At 44.2% G+C, this 13551-nt stretch overlaps 1 protein-coding gene across 2 annotated transcripts in view; it reads right to left on the bottom strand.

Moving 5' to 3' along the window:
- Nucleotides 1–10203: 10203 nt before the first annotated feature.
- CASR (calcium sensing receptor) overlaps nucleotides 10204–13551 on the bottom strand; it is a 97324-nt gene continuing 93976 nt past the window's right edge. For both annotated transcript variants that reach the window (XM_023211104.2, XM_023211093.2), the window contains exon 7: nucleotides 10204–13020. In XM_023211104.2, coding sequence (XP_023066872.1) covers nucleotides 11516–13020 — 1505 coding nt within the window. In that variant the 3' untranslated portion in view covers nucleotides 10204–11515. The remainder of the gene's footprint in view (nucleotides 13021–13551) is intronic.

Raw genomic sequence — 13551 nt, 5'->3', positions numbered from 1 at the left:
CTGAGTGTTTTCTTTGACTATAATTAGAGAATCCAAATCACTTGAATCTTACTATTAACTTCAGCTTGATATCCTAAATTCTACTTGCCTTCTTTTATCACTTCAAGATACAGTGAAAGAATCCAAAAACGTAGGAGAGGCATACACACCTTTTGTGGATTATCTGCTCAAATCAAATCCAAGAGGATCATGCATCAATGTCCAAACTCATGTGGCGTCAAGACTTAATGCTTTATTAAAAGGTGAGTCTCTGCTGTGGTCTTAGATCCTTTCAAAGTCCACAAGGCTCTGTGGGGTTGACTCTTGTTATGATAATTTCTATAACTGCCAATGTTGCAGAGAAATTTTTGTTTCTGGCTCAAATAAATATTTTCTCCAGATCAAAATTTTTGTTTCTGGCTTAAATAAATGTTTTCTCCAGATCACACTCATTGATGTCTCATTAAATGCAATAGAATGTGTCTCATTAATGTTGGTGGGGTTTTTCTGAAGTGGCAAATGAAAATCATCGAATATTGTTGATCAAGTAGGAAAGTCTAGTTTATTGGGAAAGGTGAACTATGAGGTTTTAGTTAACAGAAGTGAAATGTTTTAAGTTAGTGGTTTTAGATGACTTACTGGGGGGAGTCAGATAAGATAGGAAGGAAGAAACTACAGAATCTTGAATATATAACAGAACAGGGAGTTGAGCCAAGAAAATAGCTAAAGTCAAAACCAAATGTGTCGAGGGATTCAGTTGAACTTTGAAATCTCTACTCTTGGGTGTCCTGATTACGTGGCCAACTCCTTAAGGATATTATAATGAAAAAAGCCACAGCTCCCACCTTAGGAGAATGTCTGGAAGGAGTTTGAGAGGGGGCTTGGGACCAAGGAAGGATCTTGAGGGCATGATTTTGAATTTGAAATAGCAGTTGTTAAAAAAAAATATTACCCAAACACTAGTTAAGATGGTCAGGCAGATTTTACTGGAGGGGGCCATGGCAATAGGTGTAGGGACCACTGCAACAGGGTCTTGCCAATCAGACTTAACTCTGACCCCAACCAGGACAAGTAGGGGTTTGTAGCCGAGGAGCAGAGTGGTGACAGCGGGTGGAAAATGACTAAGAGGAAACATCAGAGATAAGGGGTGTCTGGCTAAACTAACTTGATAGGATTCTTGCTGCAGGCAGGCCAGGGTGATAAGATATTGAGGGTGGTCAGATATCTAGAGTAGGAGATTTTCCCTAACTTGACTTAACAGGATTCTTGCTCACATTAGATTCAATAAGGACAGAGAGGGAAGCCCAAGGTTGGGCCTCGTTAAGAGGAGCACTCAGAGGAGCTTGACTAAAGTTTTGGTCAAAGGAAAGTGTCTTTGTACCTGTTATTATTCACACCTGTGAACTCAAGAACATTTTTGGGCATTTCAGCTGTGTTGAATCTTCCATGGAAGTGGCTGTCGGGGGAAGTAAATGGAGTCTTTCTGTGTATCTGCATTGCGTCATTTATTCTATCTGGTGGCTCTTGCTTCCTGGAAAAGAACCTCAGGGCAATAGGATTTTAGAGTTTATTCTTCTGCATGTTCTTAGGTCCCGGTCAAGAGGGATGCCTGGAGGGGGAAACAGAAACTAGACATATCAGAGGATGCTTCCGGGTGTGGAGAGCATATCACCCCCATTAAGGAACCTGGAGGAGACAGGTCTCTAGCAATGGAAGAAGGCGCCGAAGAACACATGAGAGTACCCACAAGCAGAAAAGTCAGCTGTAACTTACTTTCCTTCCTCCCTGTGCTCCAGTTTCGGAGGGGTTAACCATGTGTGGACAGAGGAAAGGGCGTGGCACAAATGGGGTGAAGGGGGAAATGGCTAACCACACCCTCTTCTCTGACTACAGGTTTGTTCATCTGCAGGAGGCCTGAGCTGAGGAAGGGGAGGAGGCCCATATGAAACTGTGTTCGGAGTTTTGACTATCACATGAAATTGTACAGAAACGAAGTTACTTTAGGATTCTATCCCAAGAGCTTTGCTTGCTCAATAAGATTGTGACAGTTGTTATGGTCCAGGCTGGAGATGTCTGGGGCCTTCATTAGCATAGCAGGAGGTGGAGGAGGATGATGAGGCACAGAAAGAGGAGACACTGAGCAATGCTAATAACATTTTGTCTGTTTTGTATTTGGTTGCAAAACAAAGTGATGTTAAAAAATTATTCTTTGAATGTTTTGTCTTCCACTTTATCACAGGTCACCTAATATTGACCACAGTGTGGGAAATGAATTAGCACTCTCCATAGCCTATCCAATCAATAATTCTGCTGGATTTACCTCAAGAGCCCAAAACTGACTTCCTCTAATCTCCTGTCTCCTAGAATCTTGGCTTTATTAGCCCTTAAATAACAGTTAAAATATATATCTCAGATCTCAGATAAGGCTTTCTTCTGTCCTCCCTTCTTTTCTTCCCTCCTTCCCTCTCTCCTTCTTTTTTACAGCAAAGTTATGTAACTTTACAAAAGAAAAGCAAATGAACAATAAACTAAATTTCCTCCATCCTATTCCCTCATTTTGCTTTTCAGTGAAATTGTATTCATGTTATCCCGTGTGGACATCCTATTCTGTGTCCTGTTCTTCCCTAACCATTATTTCTAGAACTTGATTGTGTTTTGACATAGTCCACATGTTTGCATAGCTAATGTCTGTGGGCTCCCTGACATGGAATTATAGCATAATTTCCTTAGCCTGGGTGTTGGGCGCTGGATCCTCTTCTATTTTTCTCACAGGATCTCAGCAGTTGCCAGTGCTCCCCTCAATGCAGGCCTCCCCTCAATACGGCCCAGACAGGTTCTCTTTTAGCCTGAACACGTTGGTAACTAATTAATTTTGCTGCCTGTTGGATTATTTACTTGGGACTGTACATAAAAGAGAAATTCCTGGCACAAAGGCTAAGAAGGATCTGTTAAGAAATTTTTAACATTTTGCCAGAAGACAATAAAAAATGTGAACTAGTCAAGAGTTGGTTCATCTAAGGACAAGATGATAAATGGATGAAATGTTAGAAGATCCAGGGGACTTGTTTTTCATCAAGCTCCAGGAAGCCTTTCTGATATAGTCCTAAAAATTACTTTTTAACCTTGTTGTAAGAGTCTTAGTTTGATTTTAAATTTTTTTGCTTTTCAACGACAATTTTAGCTGCCTGGCAGACTTTCAGGTTCTCTTTTTTGTGAGTGTTTGACAAACTTTTCTTGCAACTAATTGAACCAGTCAAATCAGTGAAATTCTTTTGTGTCATTTTTTTTTTTTTTTGACTAATAGTATTTTTTATCCTTCCACTGCTTTTTAACATTTTTTATTATGGAAAAAAATTAAAACTAGAAAAAAAAAAGAAAGGAATAGAAAAATGAGCATTCCCTTACCTGTCACCCAGCTTCAATGACCATAATTTTCTGCTCTTCCTGTCTTATCTTTCTCCCTTATTCCTTTTTTCCTCCCCATTCCAGTATTTTAAGGTAAATCCCAGACATCATATGATTTCATCCATAAATACTTCATGTGCATCAAATTTTATTAAATGACCATGGCACAAAGGACAAAGCAAATGGGTTAAAATGTAAATGGTAAGTGAATCTGGGTAGTGGGGATTCAAGTGTTCTTTGTACTACTTTTACTTCGGCAAATTTTCTGTAAATTTGAAATTATGTCCAAATAAAAACTTAAACAAATGAACAAACCAAAAACATGACCATAATATTGTCCTGTCTGAGAACCCAAGTGACAGATTTTTCTTGTTTTATGCTACATTATGCTCATGGAAGGAAATTAAGGAAAAAAAGCCCAGAAAAATATTACAAAGAAAATACGAATCACTAATAATTTTAACACCCAGACATAATCACTTTTAAATGATTATGCATTTTCTCCAGGCTATTAAATAGACACTTCTTGTACTGGACCAGTATTAACTGCAATAGGGATGGCACCAGGTTCAAGAGGCTGAAGAAGAGACCTGGAGCCAGCAAAGGAGGCATAGGGTTTACTGAAGGGGACTTAAATACAGGGCTGTCCAGTGGTGGTGGACTGGATGGGAGAACCTCAACCTCTTGTAAAAAGCATGCAGTTCACATAGCATTTTCACTTAGCAATCCGCCCCCAGCAACCTCCATCTGGGAACCCTCATTTCTTGTTAACTTATTGCTATCAGGTGAGGTTACCATATAACGCTGACACACACAAAGACACACATACAAACATATGCGTGTTATTTAAAAAGACAAGTAGTACTAATTGGCTTATAACAAAACACACTTGTTGCCACCCTCCCCTGTAGCACTCTCCCCTGCAGTGCACGTTCCTGCTCTCTCTCCATCTCCTCTGCCAGCAGGTTCTCCCTCATGGTAAAATCCAGTTGTAGGCCGGGCGCGGTGGCTCAAGCCTGTAATCCCAGCACTTTGGGAGGCCGAGACGGGCGGATCACGAGGTCAGGAGATCGAGACCATCCTGGTTAACACGGTGAAACCCCGTCTCTACTAAAAAAAAAAACTACAAAAAAAAACTAGCCGGGCGAGGTGGCGGGCGCCTGTACTCCCAGCTACTCCGGAGGCTGAGGCAGGAGAATGGCGGGAACCCGGGAGGCGGAGCTTGCAGTGAGCTGAGATCTGGCCACTGCACTCTAGCCTGGGCGACAGAGCAAGACTCCGTCTCAAAAAAAAAAAAAAAAAAAAAAAAAAAAAAAAAAAAAAAAAATCCAGTTGTAGTTCAATCTCCAGCACAGCATCTTGTGGATCTACCACAGCTGTGGAGATGAAAATAAATCATATTTTGCTTATATTTTTCTTAAGAAAGTGTGTTTTTCATGTTGTGTTTGATCTTAAAAATCTTTGTTTTGGGGTGGTAGACACTGTGAACGGGCTTGTTCAGTAGCCACTCTGACCTTCTTCTAGCAGGTCTTCCTCCACTATAGAGGCTGGGAAGCAAATGCTGCATTTCCAGACTCCCTGACAGCCAGGGCTCTGCATGTGGCTGATGTGAGACTTGGAAAGTTCTTGTGAGTGGGGCCAAGCACAGGCAGAGGGATTTGGTTCCTCCAGCTGCAGTGAAGGTTCCAGTGTCTAGTTCTCTGTGTCTTGGTGCTAAGTGGAAGGCAGGGGAGGTTATGAAGCTTTTTCCAGAACACCCTCATAGAGGGATTAGGTATTTCTCCTGGGTGAATTGATCCTGATTGTATAGCAACTAAATTTGGATCACTGAGCCTCCCAAAATGTTGTAAGCTTCCTAATACCATATAACAAGTACTTTTCTGCTTGAACTAGTTAGAGTGAATACTATTGCCTCCAACTAAGAAAGCTGACAGAAGAAATCATTGCATTCAATGGTACTTCCTGAGATTTCAAAAGCAAACCTGCTAAACTTCAGTCACCCATGGTTTTAATAATTATTTATATTTTGCCTAAATTCCTGAAGTCCCTTTCAAATCACTTGTTTTATTTGGCAAACAACCGTAGTTGGTAATTATGGCAGGTAACAGTCTGTCTACTTTTCTTTTTTTGAGACAAGGTCTGACTCTGTTGCCCAGGCTGGAGTGCAGTGGCTCCGTCTTGCTTCACTGCAGCCTCTGCCTCCTGGACTCAAGGGAGCCTTCCACCTCAGCCTCCCAAGTAGCTGGGATTACAGGTGCACGCCACCATGCCCAGCTAATTTTTTGTATTTTTTGTAGAGATGAGGTTACACCATGCTGCCCAGGCTTGTCTCAAACTCTTGACCTCAAATGATCCACTCGCCTTGGCCTCCTAAAATGCTGGGATTAGAGGCGTGAGCTACCATGCCTGGCCTATGTACTTTTCATAGTGGAAACTGAGACAAAGAAAGCTTAAGTGCCTCATCTAAAGGCGTGTAACTTATGTGTCGTACTGCCTAGAATCCCACTCCTTTCCACTATTCTATGTCCTCAGCCTGTTCAGAAATTTAAAAGTCCCATGAAAGTCTTGGAAGCTAATTAGAGCTCTGGAAAAATTTGTAGGAGGGGTGACTAACCCAATATGGTGATTCCTATCTCATATGATATGCTTTTCTGTTTAAAATTTGGTTGCATGTTTATTTTAAATTCTTTTTTTTTCCTTTTATAATTTTGTGCTTAATGTACAAAACTTGGGAAAAATTTAGAAAATCCTAAAGAAGCAGAACAATCATCCATTAGTCGACTACCAAGCAATCTTCATTTATAATGAGTGTATGTTTATAATTTATACATTTCTCATTTATAATGAGAGGTCAGATAGAAACAAAACATTTAAAGAAAATCAGGATATTTTGAACAATAACCACATCTTTGGGTTGATATCAAGGAAGACAATCACATTCTTCCAAAAACATTTCCTGACGCCTTTGTGAGGGATCAAATCCTGTAATGACTCCAGGGGTTATTCTTGGGCTTTGATCTCTTACCTACTTTCACTAAACTTGAAAATATTTGCCATCCATGTGCTGAAACTTCAGTCGCAGGGTTTGCTGCTTTTATTTGTTCTAACTTCCTGTGCTATCTAGTTACTCAGGTGCCCACATTTTAGAGGCAGGGAGCTGGTGCTGTATCTCTATTATTCCCCCACCTCTATCTTCCAATAAAGCTCTTTTTCTTTTTCTTTTTCTTGAAAGAGTCTTACTCTGTCACCCAGGCTGGAGTGCAGTGGTGCAATCACAGCTCACTGCAGCCTTTACCTCCTGGGCTCAAGCAGATCCTCCCACCTCAGCCTCCTGAGTATCTGCCACTATAGGCGCATGCTACCATGTCCAGCTGTTTTTTTTTTTTTTTTAATTGTTTGTAGAGATGGGGTTTTGCTATGTTGCCCAGGCTGGTCTTCAACTCTTGGGGCTCAAGTGATCCTCCCACCTCAGGCTCCCAAAGTGCTGGGATTGCAGGCATGAGCCTCTGCATCTAGCCTCAGCTGTTGATTTAAACGGGTACCCTTGCTTGTGTCCACTCCAAGTGTCCTCCACTCTTGTCCAGGGGTCAGGGGAGGGGACGGATGTGGTGGTTATTCCCAACAGAGGAGAAGGTTCCCCTAGCCCCACTTGGTGCTAGAGTCACAGTTGTCCCTCCAGTTCCCAGAGGCACCTTCGTGCTGGTTCTGCCCAGCTTCTTGCCCTGTTGGCCTTCACCTAGCGGTTCTCCATCTCTCATACCACTTGCTGAGCTTTTCCTCTCAAGGCTAAGACTCTTCTTTGGATCCTTGGAATGCACCTTTATTCCTGCGACAGGTTCTACCCTGTGCTTGTTGTTTCCCTGACCCCTGCCTCACTCTTTGCATAATAGCAAAGTCACTCAAAGTTGTCATCCAAGTCTTGATATTTTTTCCATGATCTTGGCCAGGAAAGCCAGCATCTCCCAGAGGCTGTGATCTCACTATGGCAACTTCCTCCCACCTACCCCAATTCCACCCACCTTTGGAAGGGTTCTTGTCTCCAGTGGACTCCTGAAATGACCACTCAGCCTCAGACAAATGAGGACCACTTCCTCCGGTGATTAGCCAGCAACCCTTATTGATGTTCCATTGTTTTTCTAGCAATAATTATTTCAAATGCAGCAGATGAGCAAAGGGAAGCTCCGGCTGGGCAGAGCCAGCCCATAGCTATGCGATTTCAACCAGAACAAAATGACAGACAACATTGCCTTGAAATGTGACTTCTGGAGACAGAGGTAGGGTAGCCCCAACTTCCCCCAAATCAAAATTAATGCAATTAGACAATGTGTGACGATCATAGAGACTTTCAGGGTATTGATGTTATATGTTGATCATCACCTCTAAAGTTCCAATCTTGATTCTTAAAATCTTCTAGGACACTTTCATTCGAGTGAAAATCTTTTTATAATTCATTTTAATTTTCAAAAGAAATGTAATCAGTTTCCCACTGTTAACAAAACCTAAGAAATATTTTTAAAAGTAATTAAAAGGTGAGCATATGTTTACCTCCTGACTTCCTTTATTCAAGAGAAAAGCAAACACTAGTTTGTTGAAGCTATCATTTTCCGGTTTCTGCTACTTACAGATAATAGAATGAGACAACATGGCTGTGTATTTTCTATAGCCAAAGTCAGGAAAGACTTAGAATATGAGGTTTATACTTTCCCAAGCAGACGTGGAGGAATAGAATATTAGAGGAGAACGAGTGAGCTAGGTGGAGGGAAGAGGACCACAGTGAGAACAGGAATAGATCTCTGAGACAGGCCTTGGCTGCTAAAACTCAGGGAAGGAGAAGACAATACAAATGTATTTGTTTTCTGTTGCTGCTGAAACAAATTACTGCAAACTTCATGGCTTAAAACAACACAAATGTATTATCTTACAGATCTGGAGGTCAAAAGTCCTACAAGGGTGTCACTGGGCTAATATCAAGGTGTTGGCAGGGCTGCATTCCTTTCTGGACGTTTTAGGGGAGAATCGATTTTCTGGCATTTGCCAGCTTCTAGAAGCAGCCTGCTTTCCTCAGCTCATGCCCACTTCCCTACACAAAGGCAGCACTGGCCGGTGGTGTTTTTCTCATACTGTATCGCTCTCACACTGACTCTTCTGCTTCATCCACATTTAAGGGCCCTTGGGATTCCACTGGGCCCACCTGGATAATTTGGGACCCTCTTCCTATCTCAAGGTCAGCTGACTAGCAATCTTAATTCCACTGTACTTTAATTCACCCTTGCTATGTAACAACACAGTCATAGGCTCTAGAGATTAGGACGTGGGCATCTTCGGGTGACCATTATTCTGCCCACTACGAAATCTATTCAGGTTTGGAGACATGTACGCTGTTTCTTCTCTGGTACCCTGGAGTCTTTGTTAGCCTCCATAAGCTCTGTGTACTGTCATGGGGAGACAGCAGTCAAGTAGATGTGGAAGTGAGGCTGCCAGTGATTTCTGGGCCCCAGGGATGAGCATGGAGGTAGCTGCAAGAGCTGGCAGGCCCCACAGGGACCGACTGGTTAGGACAGTGAGGCATTCGTGAAAACCACCACGAATCCCGTGATGGGACCAGATGAGGATACGATGCCTCAGAGCACGCCAGCAAAGGCCACATAAGATTGCTCTCAGCAATGCCATGAGGGAGCTGCCGATGACTGAGGAGGCCCACCCAACATTACAAAAACCCTCCTGGAAGGGAGAAGGAACAACCTCCAAACTGATCCCCAAACATCTAAATTGACTCAGAAAACACTGAAGTCACTGTGAAAACCCCGATTCGACTAAGATGAAGTTTCTGTCACTAGGCTGGATGGGAATTTGAGATAGAAATTAAGTTGTTTTAGAAAAATAATGAAAGTTCGTATTTCACACCCCTGATTTTGGCTGAGTTGCACCTGCTGCGTATAAATTGGCACAGTGTTGCTGTATCTGCCTTTCTGACAATACTATTGGGAGAGACTCCTTTATTTGCAAGCACTTGGTGAAATGAAAGCTCACTGTAAACCTATGTTTTCCTCCTTAAGCTCCTTAGGTGAGGTGGACATTGAAGTCAAACCCCGGAGGGAGAAGTATGTGACATTCTGTTGAGGCTGTTCCTTCATAGCTATTCTGAAACCATCATATTTTCAGCATTTTTTAAAGACCAAGTAAAATGTTAAATATAAAACCCCACTCAGCTCTGTGAGAGGCATGACTACAGGGGGGCGCAGGCTGGGCGGGGGGCGGTGCCTTTCCTGGGTGGGGAGCAGGCACCTCACTCAGGTCGTCCTGAGTCACCACCTTCTGCTCACAGTTGTGCTCCCACACGGTGCCCTCTAATGGTTTCTCATCATAATCTTAACAAATATCAAGTCAACCAACTTGCCCTACAAATCACTGAAAGGAGCCCCTTTGGAAGGAAGTGGTCAGGGGGAGAAGTCACCAACAGCTGTACAATTTGAGGCTTCAGGAGATTTAATTGCAATGGTTTGACCTCAGCTTAAGAGTAGTATTGAGAGTGATCTGAGAACCTCCTCCTAGACAGATGATGGTCTTCCCTGGATGCTGGAGGTCCAGGCCCTGACACTGTGGAGACAGGGCATCAGGCCGCCTGAGGGCCTGACCAGCTTTCTGGCTTCCTCACCATGAGCCAGTGTTACTAGGACTGACCCCATGTGTTGGGCCCCAGAGCTCTTGGGCTTATTGTAGAGAGAGTGATTGTGATCAGTGGGCTAGCTGGTACAATCTGAATGGTTAATATGTATGTTTTGTTTTGTATTTGAAGTAAGGTAAAATAATTATTATAGGATCAGTAATAATAATATTAACTAATATTTATTGAATGCTTATTGTGTGCTAGGCACCAGGCTAAAGTACTTTACATACATTATCTCGTGTAATCCACATGAGAGCTCTGAGGGAAAGAATGATTACTGTCCTCATTTTAGAGACGAAGAAGCTGGGGCTTAGAGAGGTTAAGGTTCCCTGCCTACAGTCACCCAGCTTGCAAATAACCAAGCCAGGGCTTTAACCCTGGTCTGTCTCTCTGGCTCCAGAGCCTGGGTGACCAGCAGTATTAACACCACTGCTGGAGGGAACATAGCTCTGACATTTGAGGGTGGATCTTTCTTGGAACCACGCTTTCCTACCCTTGCAGCTATTAGCAGGCCAATAATTGGGAGCTTACTCTGCACAGGGACAGGGTGGATCTGGCTTCGTGAATTCTTTGGGGTAGGGATGGGCGGGACTTCTGGACCCTTGAGTCCCCAAAGGGGCTCACATAAGGCTCGGCTTATGGGAGTGAGGATGGTGGGGTGGGGAAATAGAGCTCAATAATACTGCCTTATAGAAACCAGACAGACATTTTCCAGTTTATATGGTCCATGGACTATTACAACAGAAGCATTTTCCTAAGGATAAAACTACATACATGAATATTAATTACAGATACAGCTCATTGGTTTATGCAGTCCCTTCCTAACAATTTGAGGTGATTCTTGTGATCCTGGAATCTAAACATGGCATCACTGTCATGGCCTGGACAGAACCAGACATATGGTATAGGAGGGGTGCAGACTTTCTGGATGTTACACAATAACAGCAGCAGGTAGGAGAGCAAATATCATATTGTTTTCATAAATAGGAGGAGATACATTCTCCTTATGTTGTGAACATTTAAAGTTTAGTTGGTTGTCAAGGCATTGGGCAGGACTGGTGTCATTCTGTCTTTCAGACTCTCAGCTCTGGTGGTGGCAGAAATTTGATGTCCCATCAGTCTGCACACTCTGGAGGGTAGTTTAAAGCCATAGTTTCATCTCTGAGCTGTTGGGTGGGACAGAACAGAGGAAGAGACATTAGATGTGGGCGAAAAGCAAATCTGACCATGGAGATCTCAATGATTTGAAATGCAACCAGAGAAACACAAGGTTCTTCTTTTTTTAATTTTAAAGGGAACATTGGTCAATTCACTGTCATTTAAAATGGTGTGACTAAATTTGGGGCCTCTGATGTGTCTATTATCCCTTCTTCCTCAGAGGGAAGGGGTCTGGGGTGATTCCTCATCCCTGGGACCCCAAGAAACCTCTCTGCATTCTCCCTAGACCAGTCTTCTCCTTCCATTTTATGAATGCAGTACGTTTTCTGTAACAGTGCTGCCTCCACCACTGATGACAAAGCTCTGTGAACTGGACACTACAAGTCCTGGGGACAACTCTTCAGGGTCCTCCACCTCTGGCCGGTGGTCTCCACCCACTGGTCCTTGCAGACCTGTTTCCTGGACGCTCAGATCTGAGTCCACTTCCCCGCATTGCAGCGGGAGTAATGCCTGGTGTCGGGTCAGCGTATCGCTGCTTTTCTGGGCCTCCAGGGAGTTCTGGTGTGTAGAATTCCTGTGGGCCATGGCGTTCTTCTGAGGCTCATCGAAGCTCAGTGAGAAGGTGACCGTGCCGCTGCCGAAGATGACCTTCTGCTTGCATCTTGGCTGCTGCTGCGATTGTTGCTGCTGTGGGAGGGTCAGGGGCTGCTGCTGCTGCTCTTGTTGGGTTAGGGCCAGCGGCTGCTGCTGCTTCTGCCTCTCGGGCTGTGGGAATGGGTCTTCGCTGTTGCTCTTGCTGCTGATGGAGGAGGAGGGGGTGGATCCAGTGGAGCCCCCAAGGCTGCTGGACCGCTTGTGGGAGACGTTGCTGCGGCGCAGCGTGGCCCGGGCAGCCACCTTGAAAGCGTGAGCTGCGGTGCTGCAACGCACCTCCTCGATGGTGTTGCGGGATGGCTTGAAGAGAATGATGTAGATCTTGTTGAAGAAGATGCACGCCAGCAAGCCAAAGCTGGCTGCCAGGATGGCAATCACCTCCACGGCAGAGACAAACTTGCCGTAGGTGCTGGCATAGGCTGGAATGAAGGAGATCCAGACAATGAAGAAGATGAGCATGCTGAAGGTGATGAACTTGGCTTCATTGAAGTTCTCTGGCAGCTTCCGGGACTTGAAGGCAAAGAAGAAGCAGATGGCAGCCAGCAGGCAGGTGTAGCCGATCAGGAAGCCCAGGGCCATGAGTGAGCCCTCGTGGCACGTGATGAAGATGATCTCATCCTCCAGCTCGTGGTTGCGGTAGCTTGAGGGGGGCGCGGTGTATAGCCAGATCACACAGATGACAATCTGCATGAAGGTGCAGAGGAAAACCAGCAGAAACTGCAGGTTGAGCCCCCACCACTTGCGGTGGAAGCTGGTGGGGATCTTGGCCTCAAACACCAGGAGGACACGGTTGGTTTTCACTAGGATGCACGAAATGCAGAGCACGAAGCTGATGCCAAAGGCCGGTTGGCGCAGGCGGCAAGTCCAGTCCTGGGGCTCCCCGATGAAAAACAGGGAGCTGGAGAAGCAGCAGAGCAGGGAGAAGAGGAGAAGGTAGGAGAGCTCTCGGTTGGTGGCCTTGACGATGGGCGTGTTGCGGAACTTGATAAACACACCCAGCACAAAGGCTGTCAGGAAAATGCCCAGCACGGCAAAGAGGGTGAGTGCAATCCCAAAGGGCTCCGTCCATGACAGAAACTCGATCTCCTTGGCAATGCAGGAGGTGTGGTTCTCATTGGACCAGAAGTCATCTGGGCACTTGTCACAGGCACTGGCATCTGTAAAATGTCCCGGTGAAGAGTGAGTTATTGTGTGGCACAGACTAAAACGTGTGAGTGTACATGTGGTGGTGGGAATACATAGTTTTTTGGATGTGGTCACTACATATTTTCTTGATTTTGATGAAAACATTCTGATTTTTACATTATCAAAAAATACGCTGAACCCCAACATGTTTAATAACATGGTTAATTTCATGTAACTCTGATGGTTCTATTGTTAGTTTGTTTTCCCTTTGCACATGACATGGGTGGGGCCCTTGCTTCATTTAACACTACCTGCTGATGGTTTATAGCAGGGAATGATCAACCTTGCTGGACAGGTGGCTGCCCTGCACACTAGAGGTCTAGCATGGTCCATCAACGCTTCACAGAATGATTCAAGCTTAACCTGATTTATTTATTTAAGTATTATTGGGTAATATTTGAGGTTTACAACATGATGTTGTGGGATACATATGGGCAGTAAACTGGCTTTTCTAGTGAAGCAAATGAACATATCTGACATCTCATATGGAGACTGATTTACTT

This window comes from Piliocolobus tephrosceles, chromosome 2, assembly GCF_002776525.5.
Source record: "Piliocolobus tephrosceles isolate RC106 chromosome 2, ASM277652v3, whole genome shotgun sequence".
Taxonomy (NCBI): domain Eukaryota; kingdom Metazoa; phylum Chordata; class Mammalia; order Primates; family Cercopithecidae; genus Piliocolobus; species Piliocolobus tephrosceles.
Note: the sequence above shows the minus strand (reverse complement) of the source record. Positions and strands in the feature narration are given on the sequence as shown.